At 54.1% G+C, this 21,181-nt stretch overlaps 1 protein-coding gene across 1 annotated transcript; it reads left to right on the top strand.

The window, feature by feature from the left end:
* The first annotated feature begins 245 nt into the window (after positions 1–245).
* On the top strand, positions 246–20,189 carry KCNN1 (potassium calcium-activated channel subfamily N member 1). Its single transcript, XM_079701758.1, has 8 exons — positions 246–662; positions 1,332–1,427; positions 3,712–4,130; positions 7,288–7,429; positions 11,316–11,426; positions 11,981–12,108; positions 16,657–16,726; positions 19,584–20,189. Exons 1-8 carry the CDS (start codon positions 261–263, stop codon positions 19,836–19,838), a joined length of 1,623 nt encoding a protein of 540 aa, XP_079557884.1. The 5' UTR covers positions 246–260; the 3' UTR covers positions 19,839–20,189.
* The last annotated feature ends 992 nt before the right edge of the window (positions 20,190–21,181 follow it).

Here is a 21,181-nt window from a genome sequence, read left to right as displayed (position 1 = left end):
GGAGGTTTGGAGCAGAGGAGGGACGTAGGCTGACTTGCAGGTTTCTGGAGTGGCCAATCCACGTGTCAGCCGCAGTCGGTTCCTGGCCTCTCCAGCCTCAGAATGTGCTGGGGTGGGGTCCGTAGCCCTCTGGTCCGTTGCTGAGGCCCTGACATGACCGTGTCCCCTATGCCCTGCAGGTCAGTGCGGGAGCCCAGTTGCTGAGCCATGCCGGGCCCCGGGCGGCCGGCAGCAAGCCCAACCCCAGCACCCACATAGTCATGAACAGCCACAGACACAATGGCTTCGGGGGACGGCCACTGGGTGGCGGGCTGGGTGCCCTGGGCCGAGACCCTCCGGACCCCGAGGCCGGCCACCCGCCGCAGCCTCCAAATGGCCCAGGCATCCAGGTGGTGGTAGCCAAGAGTGAGCTGGCCCAGCCTTCGACCGGCAGCCCCCGGGGGCAGCCCCAGGACCAGGAAGAAGAGGAAGATGATGAGGAGGATGAGGCGGGTAGGCAGAGGGGCTCAGGGAAGCCCCCCAGCGTTGGCCACCGTCTGGGCCACCGGCGGGCGCTCTTTGAGAAGCGGAAGCGTCTCAGTGACTACGCTCTCATCTTCGGCATGTTCGGCATTGTTGTCATGGTGACGGAGACGGAGCTGTCCTGGGGGGTCTACAGCAAGGTAGGCGTGGCCCTTCCCCCTGACACCCCAGGGAGGCCCTGCTGGTCCCACTGGGCTCCCTGAGACCCCTTGGGCACGGGGTGGGGGGCCACATCAGCCCTAGGAGAGGGGGGTGGGGGATGCTGAGGGGTCCCTGGAGGTGGGAAGGTGGGGACCCCTGGGCCTCCTGTTGTGTCCACCCCGTGGGGGCAGCAGGAAGGCTGCAGGTGGGTCCAGAAGGCTCCAGCCGGTTCCCTCTGCCCTGCAACAAGGGGCTGCACATTGGCTGAAGGTGGGGATGGGGATGCCTCCCAAGGTCAAGCTGGGGCGGGGGAGCCCCAGAGAAGGGCTGCTCGAGGAGCAGGGAAAGAGCTTTCCCTTTTTCAAGAGCGGTCAGGACCAGGTTACATGGGTCCCCAAGTGGATGTGAGGACAGAGGGAGATGAGAGCCATGTCAGCCTGTAAACTGGGAAGTGCTACGTCTGCATGAGGTCAGTTTTTGTAAACTGTAGAGTGCTGTACCCATGTGAAGCCAGGCCTTATAAGCTGAAGTTCTGGGCCCACCTTGCTCTCAGCCCAGGCCTGAGGAATAAGGACCGGAGCTTCACTTTCTGAGTGAAGCGACCAGGTGTGGGGTCAGGAGGGCCGCCTGCCCCGACAGTGTCTGTCCTGCCCTCTCTCTTTGTCCAGGAGTCCCTGTACTCATTTGCACTCAAATGCCTCATCAGCCTCTCCACCGTCATCCTGCTGGGCCTGGTTGTCCTCTACCACGCCAGGGAGATCCAGGTCAGTGCCCAGTGGGGTTGGGGCAGCTCCCCTCCCCCCAGCCACCTGGGACCCCAGCCCACCTGGGACCCCAGCCCTCTAAGACATAAAAGTATCAGTAGCCTCTTTATAGTAAAAAAAAAAAAAAAAAAAAAAGGACTTCTGTGGAGACACACTGTTTAGATCACTCTAAATTTCCTTGGAATGCATATCCTCATTTTAATTTTCATTGATTCTTAGGTAAAGAAGACCAACAGTGGGGGAGCAGGAGGTGGGCTGGGGTTCTGGTGCACGTGGGTTGTTTCCACAGCCCTGGGTCTTCTGAGGTTTTGCAGCCATGGGGTCCAGTGTTTGTAGCACCAGGCTCCTTTTCCTAGTCCATCGGACCCTGTGTTTCAAAGATTTATCATGTGCCAGAGAGTTTATTCTCCTATTTCAGGGTTGATCAAAACCTGGTCAGGCTCCTGGAGAGCCCAGTTCAGGGCTTGTCAGGCAGGCGTTACCACAGCAGGCTGGCACCAAGGCCTGGGGACACCAAAAGGTGTCAGATGTGGCTCTTGAGTCTGGCCTTTGACCCCTGACCTCAAGAAGCCACAGTATGGCAGGAGATGGGTGTAGGAAAATCCTACCTGGGTTGCACTGTATGCAAACCTGTCAGGGGACACCCACGGTCTGGCACACAGGAGGGGTCCCTGATCTGGCTGGGGGTTCGGGGGAGGGGGACAGTGACCCCTGAACTAAAGGAAGCAGTTCTGAAGATACAGCTGTGGACAACAGTCTGGCAGTTCCTTAAACAGATAAACATGGAGTTACCACATGACCCAACAATTCCTCTCCTAGTTACACACCCAAGAGACACAACAACCTACATCCACACAAAAACTTGTACACGTATGTTCATAGCAGCATTATTCACAATCGCCAAAAAGTGGAAACAACCGAAATGTCCACTGACTGATGTATGGATAAACAGAATGTGGTCCATCCGTACAATGGAATACTATTCAGCCAAATGAAAAAAGAATGAAGCACTGTGTGTTTGTAGCACCACAACTGAGTGGCTTAAACAACAGAAATGTATTCTCTCACAGTTCTGGAGGCTGGAAGTCCAAGATCAGGTGCTGGCAGGGTTGGTTTCTCCTGAGGCTCTCTCCTTGGCTTGCAGATGGCCACCTTCTCATTGTGTCCTCACATGGCCTTTGCTCTGTGCTCACACATCCCTGGTATCTCTTCCTCTTCTTATAAAATGACACCAGTCCTGTAGGATTGGGACCCCACTCCTATGACCTCATTTAGTCTTAATTATGTCTTTAAAGGCCCTATTTCCAAATACAGTCATACTGGGGCCTAGGGCTTCAATGGATGAATTTTGAGGGGACAGAGTTCAGTCCATAACACTCCACCCTCTGGCCCACCTTGCAAATCTTTGTCCTTCTCCCATGCAAAATGCACTCATCCCATCCCAACAGCCCCCAAAGTCTTAACTCATTCCAGCGTCAACTCTAAGTCCAAAGTCTCATTTAAATATCATCTAAATCAGACATGGATGAGATTCGAGGTACTGTTCCTCCTGGGACAAAATTTTCCTCCAACTGTGACTAGACAAGTTGTGTGCTTCCAAAATACAATGGTGGAATAAGCATAGGATAGACATTCCTGTTCCAGAAGGGAGAAATATGAAAGAAGAAAGGGGTAGCAGGTCCTACACTTCCCTCAGACCTAGCCAGGCAAATTCCATTAGATCTGAAGGCTGGAGAATGATCTTCCTTGGCTCAACGCCCCACCTTCGAGGCCCGCTGTGGTGGCAGCATTGCCTTGTTGGCCCTGAGTGGTGGCCTTTTGTGACTGCCTTCTTTCACTCAGCTTAATGTTTTCAAGGTTCATCCACATTGTAGCATGTGTCAATGCTTCATTCCTCTTTATGGCTGAGTAATGTTGCATTGTGTGCAAGGACCACATTTTGTTTATCCATTCATCCATTGATGGACACTTGCGTTGTTTCCACTTTGGGTGCCTGTGAACAGTGCTGCTGTGATTGCGTGCGCACAAGGACGTGTTTGAACGACTGTTTTCATCTCTCTCGCCTATATGAGATGGCTGGGTCATTGGTAACTCTGTGTTTGACTTTTGGGGGAACATCTGTGCCACGTTTAGCTTGAATTGTGGCCGACCCTGAGAACTAGGGAGTTTTGCCTTTGAGGCCATGTTTCTTGTAAAAGCCGACGGGGTTTTCGGCTGGGATCTTGCTCCGGGACCTGGTCTCGTGTCCGAGGCCCCCCTCATCCCGCCCGCCTGACCTCTGCAGCTGTTCATGGTGGACAACGGGGCAGACGACTGGCGCATCGCCATGACGTGCGAGCGCGTCTTCCTCATCTCCCTGGAGCTGGCCGTGTGCGCCATCCACCCGGTGCCCGGCCACTACCGCTTCACGTGGACAGCGCGGCTAGCCTTCACGTACACGCCGGCAGCGGCTGAGGCCGACGTGGACGTGCTCCTGTCTGTGCCCATGTTCCTGCGTCTCTACCTGCTGGGCCGTGTCATGCTGCTGCACAGCAGGATCTTCACGGACGCCTCTAGCCGCAGCATCGGTGCCCTCAACAAGATCACCTTCAACACGCGCTTCGTCATGAAGACCCTCATGACCATCTGCCCGGGCACCGTGCTCCTTGTCTTCAGCATCTCCTCCTGGATCATCGCCGCCTGGACCGTGCGGGTCTGTGAGAGGTGCGCCCCTGACCCCCTGACCCCTGATCCCAGTGACCCTGATGCCCACCCACGACTTTAGTGACCCCAGGGCTCTCCCAGCCATCACTCTGTCCCCATGACTTCTGACCCTGGTGAACCCCATGCTTACCCACGACTTCAGACATCCAAGCCCTCCCCCCAGCCATCACTCCAGCCCCATGATTCTGACCCTGGTGACCCCCCACCCCATACCCAGTTCCTGGCCTCAGTGACAGTCCCTCAAGTGCAGCTCCCTCATGCCTGGGACTCCAGCCCTGTGTCCCCACTCCCCTCCAGCCCCTACCCCGCACCCCTCTAGGACCCCATCCCTCTTCCTCCTCCCCCTCCCACAGGGGCCCCTCCACTGGCCCAGGGTGGTGGAGGCAGCAGGAACAGGGATCCCCCCCATCCACTTATCCCCCCCACAATTTAACCTGCTCTCCTTCTCCCCTCTGCCCGCCCCACCGGACTGTAGGGAAAACATGTGAGTCCTACCCTCAGCCGAACTATGTGTGCAGAGCTGCCAGCTGCCCTGCCCGCCAGGAATTTAAGATCAGCTGCCACCAGGGGAGGGAGTGGGGAGGTGAGGCGAGTGGCTAGGACCTGCCCCGAGCCCACAGGGCCCTGCGGAGAGCCTGTCCCAGTGCAGCCAGGCAGGTGGGTATGGGGTCAAGCCCAGGATAGCAGGAGGCAGGCCACTCTTGGGCTATGTGCACTTGGCATCCCTAGGGTCCTTGTCACCAAGGCGGGGCAGTGGTGGGGAGAAGTGGGGAGAAGAGCTTACTTAGCTCTGGTGCCTTGTCGGGGCAGCTGGCTCCAGGGGGCTCAGACAGTTCCTTCAGAGAGTTAAGTGGGTCTGGGGTGAACGAGAAAACCATCCAAGCTTTTAAGACCCCCGTAAGGGGTCTGTTCTGAACAGCCTTGGAAGGTGCAGGGCCATCAACCCGACTTAAATATGAGGACACTGAGGCTCTGAGGGGCAAAGGGACATCCCTGAGGGCCTAATTCCTGATTGTCTCCAGAAAACCCCCAGGGGTTCCAGGAGAAGGAGGGGCCCCACTGGACCTCTCAGGGCATGGGGGTGCCTTGTCTGGGAAGGGGTCTCTCCTGCCTTGTGCCTAGCTGGGGCTGGGACTGGGCTTCCTGGGAGGTTCCTGGGCTGGACCTGCCCCCAGATCCCTAGTCCTCACCCCTTCAAGCACCCCCTCCATGACCCCTGCCTCAGCCTGATGTCGGGCTGATGGGGGTGAGGGCCTAGCTCTTTCTGTCATCAAGGTTTACTGTCTGAGGATCACACAGGGGCTCCTTGGACCCCTAATGTGCCCCCGTACCAGTTCCCACAGACCTCAGGACTGAGATCTGGGGAGTGGGAGAAGGTGCCTTGCATCAGGCATCCTTGGGATCCAGGCTGGGTCACTGCAGGGGTGCCTGGTAAGGGTGGGGACTAGGGCAGGGCCCGGGGGGGCAGCCAATCCTAAATTCTGAGCCCTCTGACACTGCTTGACGCCCTCTCGCCTGCCTCGCTCCACCCCTGTGGCTCTGTCCCACCCCACCTCCTGCATGTTCCCCACTCCCTGGTCCTGGGTGGTCCTGTAGCACCCACCATAGCTCCAGCTGGGCCTGGAGCCTCCCCCGATGGCTGATGGGTTCCCCACTCCTCCTGCCTCCTGGGTGTGGAGCCCTGGTCTCCTGAGAGGTGGAAGCTGGTGCAGCTTGGGGCTTACATGCCTCAGTGAAAGATGGGGTTCAGTCCCTGGTCCCCCTTGTCCAGCAAGCAGCCTGGAAGTCCAGGCTGAAGGGGCCTGGAATGGCACCCGACCCTCCAGTGGGGCAGGGACTCTCAAAGCCCAGACCTGCTGGGAAGGCCTCCAACCCTCCTCCCCACCTTTTGGGTTTCCATCTCCTCCTTATCTTGAGCCCCTGACCCCAGCCCCATCTGCCTGGAACAGCCCTACCCGCCAGCTCCCCCTGCTCTGCCCCTGCGGCCTAGGAAGGAGGGGGTCAGCTGGAAAGGGCTTCCTGACCTCCCAGAGCTGGAGGGACTTTGCAGGTAGGGGTCTGAGCTGGAGCAGAACCTTGAGCCATCCCCAGACCTAGAGAACCAATCCCTTAGTCCCCCAGCCTGGGCTAACCATAGGTAGGACCAGTTCATAGCCTGTGCGGCCAGGGTCCCAGGCCCGGCTTTGATTGGGACAAAACCATGTCCTTGCAAAGCCTTGGGGTCTGTCCCCCTGAATAACAAAAGTTGAGTCCCAGGCCTCTCCCCAGTGCCAAGCAAGCTGCCCCTTCCCTCCTGACTGCCAGGAGAACCCCAGGCCCAAGGTTGGGGCAACTGCCCTCCACAGATTGACTTCCCTAATACTCCCAAGCCCCAGGGTGTGGTCCTCCAGGCTCCTGTCTCCCCGTAGGGTCCTCATCCCTCCTTGGGACCTTGCTGGCTGGGGAAGTTCTTCCTGGTGTCTGACCTGAATCCTCGCCTCTACTTCCTGCCGCTTCTGGTGCCCGTGGCCACCCGTGTTCGCCTCTGTCTGTGTGTCTGTCTTTGGGAGGGGGATTGTGTGCACATGCGTGAACACATGTGCATGCCCCCTCATGTGCGCACGCTCATGTGCGTCACCCACATGTGGACCCCTCTCTGCCCAATAACCAGCAGCTTGGGGGTCAGGTGAAAGGAGAAGGTTGGGGGCTTCCCTGGTGGCGCAGTGGTTGAGAGTCCGCCTGCCGATGCAGGGGACGGGTTCGTGCCCCGGTCTGGGAGGATCCCATATGCCGTGGAGCGGCTGGGCCCGTGAGCCATGGCCGCTGAGCCTGCGCGTCCGGAGCCTGTGCTCCGCAACGGGAGAGGCCACAATAGTGAGAGGCCCTAGTACCGCAAAAGAAAGGAGAAGGTTGGAAGGGATGCTGGGGAGGAGTGGTTGCCCTCTGCCCTGTGGTACCCTCAGGAGGACCACAGGGCTGCCCCTGGCACTAACCATCCCCCCACCCTGCCCTATAGTGGTGCCCTGGACACTTTGAGCCTCCAGAGTGATCAGCTCCCTGCAGTCAAGGCCCCCATGCAGCCAGGTGGACCCAGGGCCCTGCCTTCCTGGGGGTGTGATGAAGGCAGAGGGACCAGTGTGGATTGACTGGGCCCTCCCTGGCTCCCCCCAACCCCCAGGTATCACGACAAGCAGGAAGTGACCAGCAACTTTCTGGGGGCCATGTGGCTCATCTCCATCACCTTCCTCTCCATCGGCTACGGCGACATGGTGCCCCACACCTACTGCGGGAAGGGCGTGTGCCTGCTCACTGGCATCATGGTAAGGGCGAGGGCCCTTGCACATCCCCACTGATGGGGAGCTCACGCCGTCTCGAGGTGGACCTGCTCAGAGTTCCTCCCTGTGTCAGCCCACCCCTCCGCCACCCTGCTCCTTCCCCCTGATGTGACACAGAAGACACCCTCAGGCTTCCTGGGGACATCTCCTCTTGGGTTCTTCCAGCCCTAGATATGTAGCTTCCACTGTATTCTCCAGTCCAGATGCTGTGGTCCACTCTGAACCAAGAGTCATTTTTGCCCCTTTATGCTCTGCAGCCTGCTTAATTCACAGCCCTTGGATCCAGGGCAATGGGCTTGATGCTTCTGTGCCTCGGTTTCCGCCACTCCCTCTGCTTGTTGCAAGGACTGAGTCCGTTCATTTATATGAAATGCCTAGTCATGAATGCCTCGGATACCCAGTCAATACCCTCTGAGCCCTGCCACCACAGCCCAATTCTCCATCCTTCCCTGACTACCGGGGTGTCCTGAGCACCCCACTGAGCCCCTGGGTGTAAGGTTTATCTCTTGTGACTCCTGTGGGCCCGGGCAGCACCCCTTCTTCCCTAAAGACTTCTCAAGTCCGCCTGCTTGTATGGGCAAACTTTGGCGTCTGGTGCCTTCTCTTTACCCTGATTTGATCATTAGGTTCCCTGCCCATCCCCTCCTTCTGGAACCTTCTTTCTCTCTAAGTTTCTTTCATCTCCACAAGTACTTTTCCATGTTTTGAATTATGAATTGTTCGACGTACAGTAGGGAACCCCTCTCCCCAGCCCCCAATTAGCATGTTCATTTTGATGCCGAAAACTCGGCCTCTGTGCACTGGTGCTGAATCAAATCTTGGAGTCAGAGTTTGGGGTGAAGTAGGAAAAAATAGCTGTATTGCTTTGCCAAGCAAAGGGGGACACGGCAGGCTCATGCCCCTCAAAACTGTGTGTCCCAACCCGGGAGGATTTGGTGAGGAGTTTTATACAATGGTTCATGGATGGAGCTGCTGATAAGGCTCAGAGTGTGTGCAGGGCCTGCATTCCTTTAATCTGGCCTCAGGTGATCTCCTGATGAGCTTCTGTGGTTCTTGAGGTTATCAAACTTATGACCTTCTCTCTGGAATGAAGACTGCTTCATCAAATAGTTCATCTTCCATTTGCTGGGGGCCTTAGTTCTGCAGAAGAGCTCAAAGATACTCTTATGTGTATCCTTTAAGATGGAACCAGCACCCTGCCCCAAGGCTACACTATGGTTTCTTGGCTGCTCCTCCCTTGTCTCTGCATCCCTTCCCTTCCCTGATTAGCAACTATTCCAAAGGCTTCTGTTGCCCAGGAGCCCCACAGGGCCCTGCTCGGTTTCAATTTGTGAAAAAAATCAATGAACACCCACAAGCCAAAGGAAGTCAACCAACCCGATTCCCCCCAGGGTCCGCCCCAGGCCACGTCCTTTTCTTCATAGAGAGATGCTTTTGTTCTTGCAAAAGTACTATGCGGGCTCCCCTGGTGGCGCAGTGGTTGAGAGTCCGCCTGCCGATGTAGGGGACACTGGTTCGTGCCCTGGTCCGGGAAGATCCCATATGCCGCAGAGCGGCTGGGCCTGTGAGCCATAGCCGCAGAGCCTGTGCTCTGCAACGGGAGAGGCCTACGTACCGCAAAAAAATAAAAATAAAAAGTACTAGGCCATCCCCACCATGGTTTCCTTTCCTCCTGCAGAGGGAAGGGCTGTCTTTCCATTGGCTCCTCGCAGCCCCCTTCACTGCATGTAGACTGACCCTGTTGTCACCATCTCCCGAGGCCCATGGCTCTCTCCCCTCTTCACCTCTTGTCCCCTCCTCTTTGGACACAAGCTGGGGGTCCACGTCCTCCTCCGGCCCCCACCGGGGCCTCGCTTCTCCTGGCCAAGCTGACCTAGACCCTCTCAGTTAAAAGGCATTATGCCTGTTTGCTTACGTTATCTTGTGAGATTGGAAGGGAAAAAAACAAGATCGGCCACAATCCACTCCCCTACCCCCATCCCTGGCAAATGAACTTTACAAACGAAAAAAGAAGAGCTCTCATATAAGATGATGGCTTTAAACCCAGAAAACCCGCAGCGAAACAGAAAAGCCATGTTCTTTTCTCTGGGATGAGGCTCCTTCCAGAAAATTAGTTCCGTGTTTACCCTGTGGCTCATTCCAGGCTCTTGCCCCTGGCACGTGCAGGAATGTTTACACCCAGGGATGTTTTTTGCTTTTCTCTGTCACCACACAGCCAGGTATCACACAAAGCCACACGTTGGTCTTTACTTTCTCTCTCTCTCTCTCTCTCTCTCTTTTTTGGCCGCACCTCATGGCTTGTGGGATCTTAGTTCCCTGACCAAGGATCGAACCCGGGCCCTTGGTAGTGACAGTGCAGAGTCCTAACCACTGGACCACCAGGGAATTCCCCACACATTGGTCTTTTAAGCCACTTTCAAATTCTTCTGTTAGACCTCTCCTCTTCTACCCTTGCCCAAGTGTGTCCCCTCCCAGTCTCTGCCCCACGGACTCACCCCCTTCCAATAGCTTATAAGGCACACATTTGCTCATTCTTGAACTTCAAGGCATCCCAGCATGGCCTCCTCTGAACTCAGTGGCTTTTGCTGGACGTGGCATCGATGCTATTGTGCGGAGTCATTGGCTGATCCTTTTCCTGGGGGCATAGTATTCCACATGTTGGTTTCCAGTATGTTTCTTTGCCCCAGTTGACAGGGCTTTTCTTGAACACAGACTCCTGAGTCTTCCCAAGACCTTCATCTTGGCCAGGAACGCATGATGGGGTCTCCTCAGGGGGCGACTTTGTGCCCACCCTTCCCCATAAATGTTTCCTTCCATCCGGAAGAAAAACTAGTCACTCCCCTGGCCCTCAGAGGCTGAGCCCAGGTCTCTTCCTTCCATCCTGTATGCAGTAGCTGCAGGAGGAAGCAGCAGGTGGATGAGGTGCCAAAGACAGCCTCCAGCACAGGTGGGGAGCCACCTTCTGGCCCCCTCATTGGCCCCTGCCACCTGCTCCACACCACTCCTGGGGCTGATGACACCTGGATGTCCTGGGCTCCCCATCTCCTGATTCTCAGTGGCAGAAGGTCCCCCTTCCCTCCCTCCTTCTGCATCACTTTTCACTGCCCCCCACCCCTACCTCTCAGCCTTGCCCTCCGCCTCGGGTCCTCACTCCTGCCCTTCTGTCTCTCAAGTGGCCCCTAAGTGGACAAGCAAGTCCTCTCTGGCCTCTTTCCCTAGCCGGGGGACTGGCTGCCATTCAGAACATACTGGGGAGGGTGGTTGCTAGAGCAGGGAACCCATCATGGGGGAGACGTCCCTTCCCTTTACTTCCCCACATCCTGGGACCAATACTTCGCCTCTTTCCTCCTGCAAATGCCCCACCGCAGGCAGCTGGCCTGACCCTTCTTTCTCGCCACCCTTCTGACCCTACCAGCTGAATCCCCTTTACTGGTCAGCAACATGTCAGCCAGGTCTCTGTCCCCATCATCCAGACCCCAAAGCCTGGATGGAAATGCTTCCAAATCCTCCCACCTCTGTGGGCCTCAGCCCCAAATGTACATGCAGATCCTGCCTGTTTCTTGTCCTTTTTCTTATCTCCGAGCCTCACTTTCCCCCTCTGCCCAATGGGGATAAGAGTGGTCCTACCTCCCGCGGTGGTTGGGGATCCAATGAGCTAATCTATGGCACAGGCTCCCTGGACGTTTGATGGATATTAAGCAAGTGGGGTTGGGAGTCAGTGAACTCAGAAGATGGGATTTGCCAACCCTGCAGGTTTGGAGGGCAAATGTGAGGGGGAGGAACCAGGAGGGCTTCCTGGAAGAAGGAGGGTATCCTGCTTGCAGCCCATACGAGGTGGACCCTGACATGCCCCCTCGCCCTCTTCATGCAGGGGGCTGGCTGCACGGCGCTCGTGGTGGCCGTGGTGGCCCGGAAGCTGGAGCTCACCAAGGCAGAGAAACACGTGCACAACTTCATGATGGACACTCAGCTCGCCAAGCGGGTAAGGACGCCAGCCCCATCACAGCCACCTCGCCTCCTGGTCCTCAAGGGCAGACCCTCCTCACCTTACTTCTGCACACGTGCCCAAGGGTCATGCCGCGCTGCCTGTGTGTGCCCAGACTGCCCTGGGCTGTACCACCATGTGAACACCCTTAAGCTGTGCACAGGTATCCACTTCTGTGCCCAGTCACGGTCCCCTCAGCAAGAGTCAGGGATTCGTGGTGAGGCAACCAGATGCAATTTATAAGCCGGATGAACTCAGCAGGTCAGCTTCTCTGTGCCTCTGTTTCCTCACATATAAAATGAGAGAGATACCGGCGTGTGTAGATTCACTGAGTTAACATTTGCAAGTTGTATAGGAAGGGTCTGGCCCATGGTGAGTGATGTGTGTTAGGCAGACACACGCGTGCACACAGCACAGATGTGGATGTGTAAACATGGTCCTGACCTACAGTCCCAGGACCCCAGAGGGGCATTTCCAGGAGTTGCTGGAGGTTTCCTGAGCCTTCCATAGTTTTGTGCTACTCTAAGGAACTGTTCTTTCTCTGGCCTCAGGTAAAAAACGCCGCTGCTAACGTTCTCAGGGAGACGTGGCTCATCTACAAACACACGAGGCTGGTGAAAAAGCCAGACCACGCCCGGGTTCGGAAACACCAGCGTAAGTTCCTCCAAGCCATCCATCAGTAAGTCCAACACCTTTCCCACTTGCATTTCTGTGTCCACCTGGCACGGAGGCAGCCCTGGCCCCCGGGGAGGAGGCTGCAGACTAGGCCAGACAGCTCGTCATGGCCACATCATGGCCATTCCCATGCCAGGTGGTCAGTTGGTTGGGGCCTGCAGCTTCTGTGCTGGGTGGGATAGTGGGTTGGTCGGAGGGAGGCAGGTGATGGACCCAGCACTTGTCCAGAACAGTCACCTCTGATAAATCACGCAAACCACCCAACATAGTGGCAGGTAGCATATTTTATTCTCTGGAATAGCCAAAATGACTCTCCCCTTGGACACTGAAGCAATTTCCCCTTTTTGCTTTGGCTTCCAGGAAGCTCAGAATTAAATCTGTGGCCTGATTCATGTGATCATATGGGATAATTAAGAGATTACTTAATTTTCTCTGTTGTCCCTTTTTCCTGAGAATTATTTAATCAAGTGGTTCTCATCTTGGCTGCTCATTGGAGTCATGTGGGGGTGCTTTTTTAAATCCCACAGGCTGGGAATTCCCTGGTGGTCCAGTGGTTAGGACTCCACACTTTCACTGCTGAGGGTGCTGGTTTGATCCCTGGTTGGGGAACTAAGATCTCGGAAGCCGCACAGCGTGGCTGAAAATTAAAAAAAAAAAAAAAAAAATCCCACACGCCATGCCCAACACCAGTTACAGTAGAGTCTGGGATACAGCCTGAGCTCAAGTTTAAGTTCCTCAGGTGAGTCCAATGTGCAGCCAGAGTTGGCAGACTTTTTCTGTAAAGGGCCAGATATTAATTATTTCAGTCTTTGTGGGCCAAAATGTCTCTGTCACAGCTACTCAACTCTGCTGTTGTAGCAGGAAGACAGCAAAGATGAATGGGTGTAATTATGCTCTGATAAAGCTTTATTTTCCAAAGCAAACAGCTGTCCAGATTTGGCCTATAGACCATAGTATGCCAATCACTGTCCACAAAAAATATGTGAACCACATACATAATTTAAAAGTTTCTAGTAGCCACATTTTAAAAAGGTGAAAAGAAGTGAAATTAATTTTAATATATTTATTCAATCTAATATGTCCAAAATATTATCATTTTCATATGTGATTAATATAAAAATCATTAATTAGATATTTTAGAAAGTTTTTTATACTAAACCTTTGCAGTCTGGTATGTATTTTACACTTACAGCCTGTTTTTATTCAGACCAGCCACATTTCAATGCTCAGTAGCTACATATAGAATGTATGGGATAGTACACATTCTAGAATTTAAACAGTTCCAAATCTTGTGGGATTGGGCACTCACATATAAATAACAGTTGAGTCACGTAGTAGCTGATTTAAAATCGAAAAAAATGTGTTTTTAGGCACTTTTCAGAATGAGCCCATGCATTCCCAGCTCTTACATCCTGGAAAACCTCATTCACAGTTGGGCTTCCCTAGGAAAATCAGATGGATCCCTGCCCCAAGAACTCTCAGGCCAGACTCGGGGACTGATGAATCAGAAAGCGAGGCAAACAATGTTAGGGTCTGGACTAGTACAACAGGAAGGCAACCAAGTCACCCATAGGGAACAGAGATGAGAGGCAGCACAGAGAACCCCAGTGTGAGCGGTAGAGCCAGGAAGCTTGTTGTGGGGAGACCCCAGGTGGTCAGCTCCTGGGGCACAAGAGGGTAATGGAGTGTGACCATAGCGAGATCAGGCCATGGGAGAGGAAGCTCAGTCAGCTTGACTTTAATTTTTTAATCCTATTTAATAATTTTGCTTCTTTTAAAAGAACAGCTTTATTAAGGTATAATTGACATACAGTCAACTGCAGCTATTTAGAGGGTACAGTTTGATCAGTGTTAACATATGTGTACATCCATGAAACTAGCCCCACAGTCAAGATAATGAACAGATTCATCACTCTAAAAGTCTCCTTGAGCCCCTATCATCCTTACCTTTTAGCTAGAGAGTTTAGTCCATTTACATTTATTGTGTTTACTGTTATGATTGGATTAATTTCTCATGATAACAGTCCCTATTTCATGGGACTGTGGGGAGGTCTAAATGGAATGATGTGCAGAAATGCCTGGCATAGTTCCTGGCATAGAGCAAGCACTCAGTAACACATGGTACCCCCAACCTCTGCTTCAACTATCACCTATGAAGCAGGGAGAGGAGTTGGTACCCCACCTGCTTGACTTTACTGTGCCCAGGTGTTAGTCCTATTTCCTCATAAGTCCCCAAGGCCCTCCTTGTTGACCCTTCAACAGTTGTTTACTGACCACTGGGTCCCAATCTAGTCTCTGCCACCTAACTGTGGGGCTTAAGCAAGTGACTACAGTAGTCCAAGCTTCATTTTCTTATCTGTAAAGTGGAGACAATGGTGACATGCCTCTTCTCCAGGAATGGAGTGTGGATCAAACAATTGGGGTGACCAGATGATTTGCCTGCACCTGCCTGTCACACAGTATTTTCTGAAAATGGGAACTGTTATTGTTGCTGTTATTACCACCCTCGATATGTTCATTTGGTCATTCCACAAGCATTTCCTGCACCAGCTGGTGTGCCAGGCATGGGGGACACAGACATGGCTCTGCTCTGGACCTTGCCCCAAGGGATGTCCCAGAAAGTTCTTTGGGAGAAGTCAGAGGGTAGGAATTGAGGAGAGTTAGGTCTGTGGAGAAGGCACCTGCTCTGTGAGTTACCTGTGTCCCTTTGTTCTGGGGAAGGACTATCTCGCTCACCCTTAGGTCCCCCTGAACACCTCCAAAAAAACAGTGGCCTTATGAGAACAGCTGATGAAATCAAGCAAGTTTGAACTAGGGCCTGAAGGGTGGATGGGATTTGGGTAGGAAACCGAGAGGTGGGCAGGCATACCAGGGAGTGTGCACAGTTTGGGCAAAGTGGGGGAGGTGGGAATGAGCACAGTGCCAGGGAGACCAGAGGTACCACCTGCAGACATGAGGGAGGCGCGGCATCTTCTTGAGCTGGAGAGTCCCCATGATGGGAATGTAGTATGAGCAACCAGTGAAAAGGAAACAGTGGTCTTGGAGAGGACAAACTGAGGACCACAGCATAGGTTTGGGAAGTGTACACATTTCCTAGGGCTACTTTAACAAAGTACCACAAACTGGGTGGTTTAGAACAGAATTTATGATCTCACTGCTCTGGAGGCCAGAAGTCCAAAATCAAGGTGTCAGCAGGGCCGTTCTCCCGCTGAAGGCATTAGGGGAAGATCTGTTCCAGGCCTCTCTCCTAGCTTCTGGTAGCCTCAGATGCTCTTTGGCTTATAGAAGCATTGCCCCAGTCCCCCATCTTCATATGATGTTCTCCCTGTGTCTTCACATTGTCCTCCCTCTGTATGTGTCTATCCAAATTTCCCCCTTTTTATAAGGACACCAGTTATCTTAACCTAGTTAAATTTGGAAAGACCCTATTTCCAAAGAAGGTCACGTTCTGAGGTTCTGGGGGTTAGGACTTCAATATATCTTCTGGGGGGACACCATTCAACCTGTAACAGGAAGGTTCCAGAGGTGCCAAGAATGACTTGCCCAGGGCAGGCATGTCAGTGGCTCCTTAGCAAGTCTCCGCCAACTTCCAGAGCTAGGGGTGTCTGTATCCACCTCCACTTCTCCAGACCGAGGGCTGGGTCCTCTCAGGGGTCCTGGCAACACCCAGCATGGGTGGGCCCCAAGGGGCCTCTCCGAGCATCTATCACATGTGGCTGTACAAGGGTTGAGTTTGGACTAGTGAGGAGGAAAGGAGAGTCCTACCTGGAAAGGTCTCCGTGGGCTGGTTTAGCTACAGAAGGGGTGGGGAGAAGGGGTGAGGACAACCCCACCCCCAGCCCCATAGACAGCTGTCCAGGGGGCCAAGGTCTCAGAGGCTGAGTGGCAGACGCAGGTGCAAATCCTGCTAGGATGACAATGGGCACTGGCTTTGCCCCTCTGAGCCTTGACTTCCCCTTTGGGAAATGGTATGGGCATAGTTTTCTGGATTAAATGCCACCTCCAGGGCCAGGAGCTTGGCACAGGCAGGCATACAGTGGGGCTGCAGGGCTGGAGGCAGCTGCATTTGCTGTGAGGCACTGCTGGAGGGAGAGGGCAGAGGGAGGACGCATCCCTGAGGGCTGGTACCACCCCCTCAGAGGCTGGACCTCTCCCTAGAGCAAGGGCAGCAGCCCCTCCGCCGTCCAGGGCCCCCAGCCTGGCCCTGGGGTGGCGCACGTGGGAGGGTTGGGCATGGGCTGCCCAGGTGTGCTGAGATTAAAATTGCCTTGTGGTTTCTCCCTGCTCCGCTGGGTCCTGCCAGAGCTCAGAAGTAAGTCTCTTCCTGGGGGTTAGTGCATGTGGGCACTGTGGGTGGTGGCTGAACCGCCCTCCAGGCCCTGCTGCCGCCTGCATGCCAGGAGGGAACGGGCTGCAAGGGCGCTAACCTCCAACTTGCCCCTCACCCCCCACTGCATATCCCACAAGGTGACTCTGGGTGGGGTGGGTGCATGGAGGACACCTGACCCCACTGCAGCCTCTGCACAACCCCACCTTCCCACCTGTCCCACAGGCTCCGGAGTGTGAAGATTGAGCAAGGGAAGCTGAATGACCAGACCAACACGCTCGCAGACCTGGCCAAGGTGAGCAGGGCAGGGTGAGGTGGGGCAGCCCCCTGGGCCAGAAGGAGTTGGTTAGGCCCTCGGAGGAGGATGAGGGATGTTCAGTAAAGGACAAGGCCCAGCTCCTGCCAGGGAGGGAGGGACAGGGCTGGTGCCCATAGTAGAGACAGGTGACCCAGGCAAGTGATGCAGGACAGGCAGGGACCAGCCACCAGGGAATAAGAGCCTTGTCTGCAGGGGTCCACTGTGACCAGAGGCTCCAGTTGTTAGAGTGATGCCAGAAATCTATATCTGTGTGTAAAATCTTTACTTTTTAACATTGGCAGCTGTTTTATCAGCCTTTTTTTTTTTTTTTTTTTTTAATTTCTTGGCTACGCCATGCGGCATGTGGGATCTTAGTTCCCTGACCAGGGTTCGAACACACGTCCCCTGCAGTGGAAGTGTGGAGTCTTAACCACTGGACCACCAGGGAAGTCCCAATTTTTGTCAGCCTTTTTTTTTTTTGGCAGCTATTTTACATTTTTAATTAATAGCTAATGAAAAGTTTTAATAAGAATATGTAATTAGTGGGCTAAATTGGTGAAGTGGTACTTTCGTATTTAGAAATGTCATCTACATACAAGCTCTAAAATCTAAGAGAAAAACAAATTTCTTTTGCTAGGGTTATAAGTTCAAATTATAGCATCAGGAGAAAGCTTATTTGTATAGCAATTAAACATCCTTCAGGAAATTAAAGTTGATTGCAAGAGCTCTAAGATCGGTGTGTCTTATAAATGGATCTATTTGTTGGTTCTAATGTCAGGTCCCATCCAATTTCCCGCTTTTTATTCAGCCATTAGAAGATGTGTCAACTGACTCAACTTCAGTTGGGCAAGCTCTTAGAATATTTGTCACACTCTTCTGAACTCCCTTTTGCCCTTTCATAAATAGTTCATGTGTGAACTTTGCTAATTGGCTCCATCTCCTAATCAATTAATCAATCTGAGCCTAATTTAATATTATCTTTAGAAAATGTTAAGCCCTCTTCTATTTTACTACTTATACTCATCACATTTTGGACTCGCTCTCTTCACCATTAGCAAGAGAATGCAATTTAATTAAATACTAACGAGGGACTTCCCTGGAGGTACAGTGGTTAGGACTCTGCGCTTCCACTGCAGGGGGCAGGGGTTCAATCCCTGGTTGGGGAACTGGGATCCCTCATGCTGCACAGAGTGGCCAAAAAATAAAAAATAAAATAATAATTTAATACTAACCTACATAAACTTAATTTGAAAGGGAACATTACAGAGGAAAAAACATATTCTAGAACCCTGAAGAAATAATTCAATCAGTAGTAGAAAGAACTAATAATCCTAAGAGCATGTAGAAATCCTTGGCCAACTAATTTGATGTCATATGAGATTACAGCTCCAAATACATATCGAATGCCTTTGAAAAATTCAGGTACTAGATATTATAGTTTGGATTATCCATATCACACTTCCTTCATTAGTACAGATGATTAAAATGTGAATTTATAAAAGTTATTTAAACCTTATAATTACAGCAGTATACTCCTCTCAAAATACATTTAATGAAGGCTTCGAAATAAGTCTTTCACTGGATTGGATTATAGGGTTTCTAATTTTTTTAAATTTAACGAGGTTAAAATGTTTTCTAATATTAAATTTTAATGCTTTCCAAGGTTGCTGATTTAATTTGTATCTCTCCAACAAAAACAAAATGTATATTCTAATAAAAATTTAAACCTCAGAGAGGGCCAAAAAAGAACCATCCAAGGGCTGGATGCCTCCAGATGTTACTCTCTGGCCCCGGGGGACTGTGTGACCCCTTGAGGCGGGCTGGGGTGAGGGGCTGCAGCCCTACGGTGGTGGGGGGGGAAGGGGCAGAGGCATTTGTTCATCCTCGGGGTGGGGTTGGCCTACCAGTAACAGGAAAGGGTGGAAGGCACGGCTCAGGTAAAGGCTTGCGGACCGGAAGGGAGAGGCTGCAGGTACAGTGCGGAAAGAAGGAACTGTGGGGTGGATGACTTATCTCCCTCCCACAGATCGAGAGGTTGGGGTGGGGTAGGGTGTGGCACAGCCCCTTTCAGCCCTCGCGTCTGAGGCCCAGGACGGGCGGTGAGCTGCGGTCCTTCTGGAGGTCTAGCCTGCGCGGAGCTGGGCTGAGACTCGCAACGGTGGTCTAGCGCCATCTGGTGGCTAGAGTGGCATTTGCACCTAGGGCTATTCTGCGTGTCCCGCCTACCCCCTGCAACTCCCGGGCCCATCTGGACTGTGGCAGAACCAGCCCCTGCTTGCTGGGTTGTGGGGAGCAGTCGAGGTGGCAGGGATGCCCCACCACCTGCTGTAATGTAATTGTTGTGGCTGTCGTGTTGCCCGGTCTGTGATAGGGTCAGAGTCTTGGGGTGGTCACCTCTCCCCGCCCAGACTTCTATCCCCTCTCCAGTCGAATGTGGAAAGCAGGGGATAGTTCACAACCGAGCCTCCTCCCCCTCGACCGCGTCCCCAGCCTGGAGCAACACCAGTCCAGAATCACCCAAGACCACCCTCTGGCTTTACAAGGCATGCGGCTACTTCATCCCCTCATGGCAACTCTGGTCACATCCGCTGGGCCCCAAGACCTCCCTTGACCTTCCCCTGGTCTGCTGGCCCCAAGCCTGGCACTCAAGACCTGTGTCTCCGCTCCCCTCGTCTATTCTCCCACCGCTCCCTGGGGCCCAGCAAGATGCCTTCGGCTGGGTTGGGGGTGCGCTCACAGTTGCTCCTCACTTGGGCCCCCACCCAACCTGGGCCGGTCTGCCATCTCTCTGCAACCACCCCTCCCTCTCTCTCACCTGGCCTCTCCTCTCTTCCACCCTCCCTGTCTCTGACAGACCCAGAATGTCATGTACAACCTCATGTCCGAGCTGCACGCCCAGCACGAGGAGCTTGAGGCCCGCCTGGTTGCCCTTGAAAGCCGCCTGGATGCATTGGGCGCCTCCCTGCAGGCCTTGCCGGGCCTCATCGCCCAAGCCATACGCCCGCCTCCACCACCCCTGCCTCCCCGGCCTGGCTCCGGCCCACTGGACCAGGTGGCTCGGAGTCCCCCACACCGGCGGCCACCCACGGCCCCTTCAGACTGCGGGTGACGGCTCTGCCTGCCACCAGACTCCTCAATCTTGGCCATCGTGTGGCCGCCACCTCCACGCCACCCAAGAAGCCCTGTACAGTGGCGTCTCTTGGAGTTCAAGGAGCTGAAACCGAGTTGGACTGATTGGACTGGGGCCCGCCAGACTGTCTGGTCAGAGGGCAGGGCCGTACGGCAGGCAACGGCAGAGGCAGGCCACCACTGGCTTCCTCCCTGATTGGAGCTGGGAGAGCCCGGAGCTTCCTCTGGTCCTCTGCCACCCCCAACCCCCGGCTCTCCCCAGGCTCCCGGTGGGTGCGGAGCAGCCAGGAGAGGGGTCCTTGCCAGTTCCAAATAAAGCAGGACCCACCCACTTGCTGCCTGTTGTGCGTGGCTGGGGGACACTCATAATCACAACATGGGAAGTAGATACCCAGCCCTGGGGTTCCAGACCAGATGTGGGGTCAAGGTGAGCCCATCCCCATCCCCATTCTAGGCAGGTTGTCTCCCGGGCCTGAACTCAATCAGAGACACCTCCCTGAGGACATCTGCGCCGGTCCCACCTGACACGGATTGAGGGACCCTGCAGAGAGCACGGCCCAGCCCTGGCCTACAGGAGGCAGCAGAGAGTCAGCACTTCCAGCTGGCTTTGCTGGAGCACCCACTAGGGGCCAGCGGAGCTGTGGGTCATGGTCCAGTGGGGGAAGTGATATGAGAGAGGAGGGCCATTCAGTCTTCGGCGGACATGGATTGAGCACCTGCTGTATACAGGCAATGTAATGTAAATGATCACACTGACTCTTCACCAGAACCTGACCAGGGTAGGATGGGGAGACTCAGAGAAGTCAAGCCACCTGCCTGGGGCTACAGAGTGAGGAGGGAGGGGTGAGCCAGGATTTAAACTCAGGGGCCCATAGGCCAAAGGGAAGAATGGACTTGGTGGAGGGCACTCTATGGGGAGGGGAGTGGTGTGATCCTGGGGTTTGAGGGGCCCCTCTGGGGCAGGATGGAGGGGAAGGTTCTAGATATAAGTAGAATCAAAGGGTCCCTCCAGGCCTTGGGCTCGGAGTGCTGGAGTCAGGTGGGGGAGGCAGGCAGATGCTGGGCCCTGGGTGGAGAGGGAGGCTAATCTGGGTCCAGCTGAGAGCCCAGGGTCTGGCAGCCTCCGATAAGGCCATGGGCCACCTGGCTGGAACTGATAGGTGGGGCACAAAAGCAAGAACGGTCTGGGGAGGTGTCAGTGGGCTGTGGTCAGATGTGAGTTCGAGTCCTGACTCTGACACCGGTGGATGCTTCTAGGCAGTGGCTGCCCCTCTGGGGGTCTCAGTTTCCTCTTCTGTAAGATCGGATGCCGAAAATAGGGCA

Source organism: Hyperoodon ampullatus (assembly GCF_949752795.1).
Source record: "Hyperoodon ampullatus genome assembly, chromosome: 4".
In the NCBI taxonomy this organism is placed as follows: Eukaryota; Metazoa; Chordata; class Mammalia; order Artiodactyla; family Ziphiidae; genus Hyperoodon; species Hyperoodon ampullatus.
Note: the sequence above shows the minus strand (reverse complement) of the source record. Positions and strands in the feature narration are given on the sequence as shown.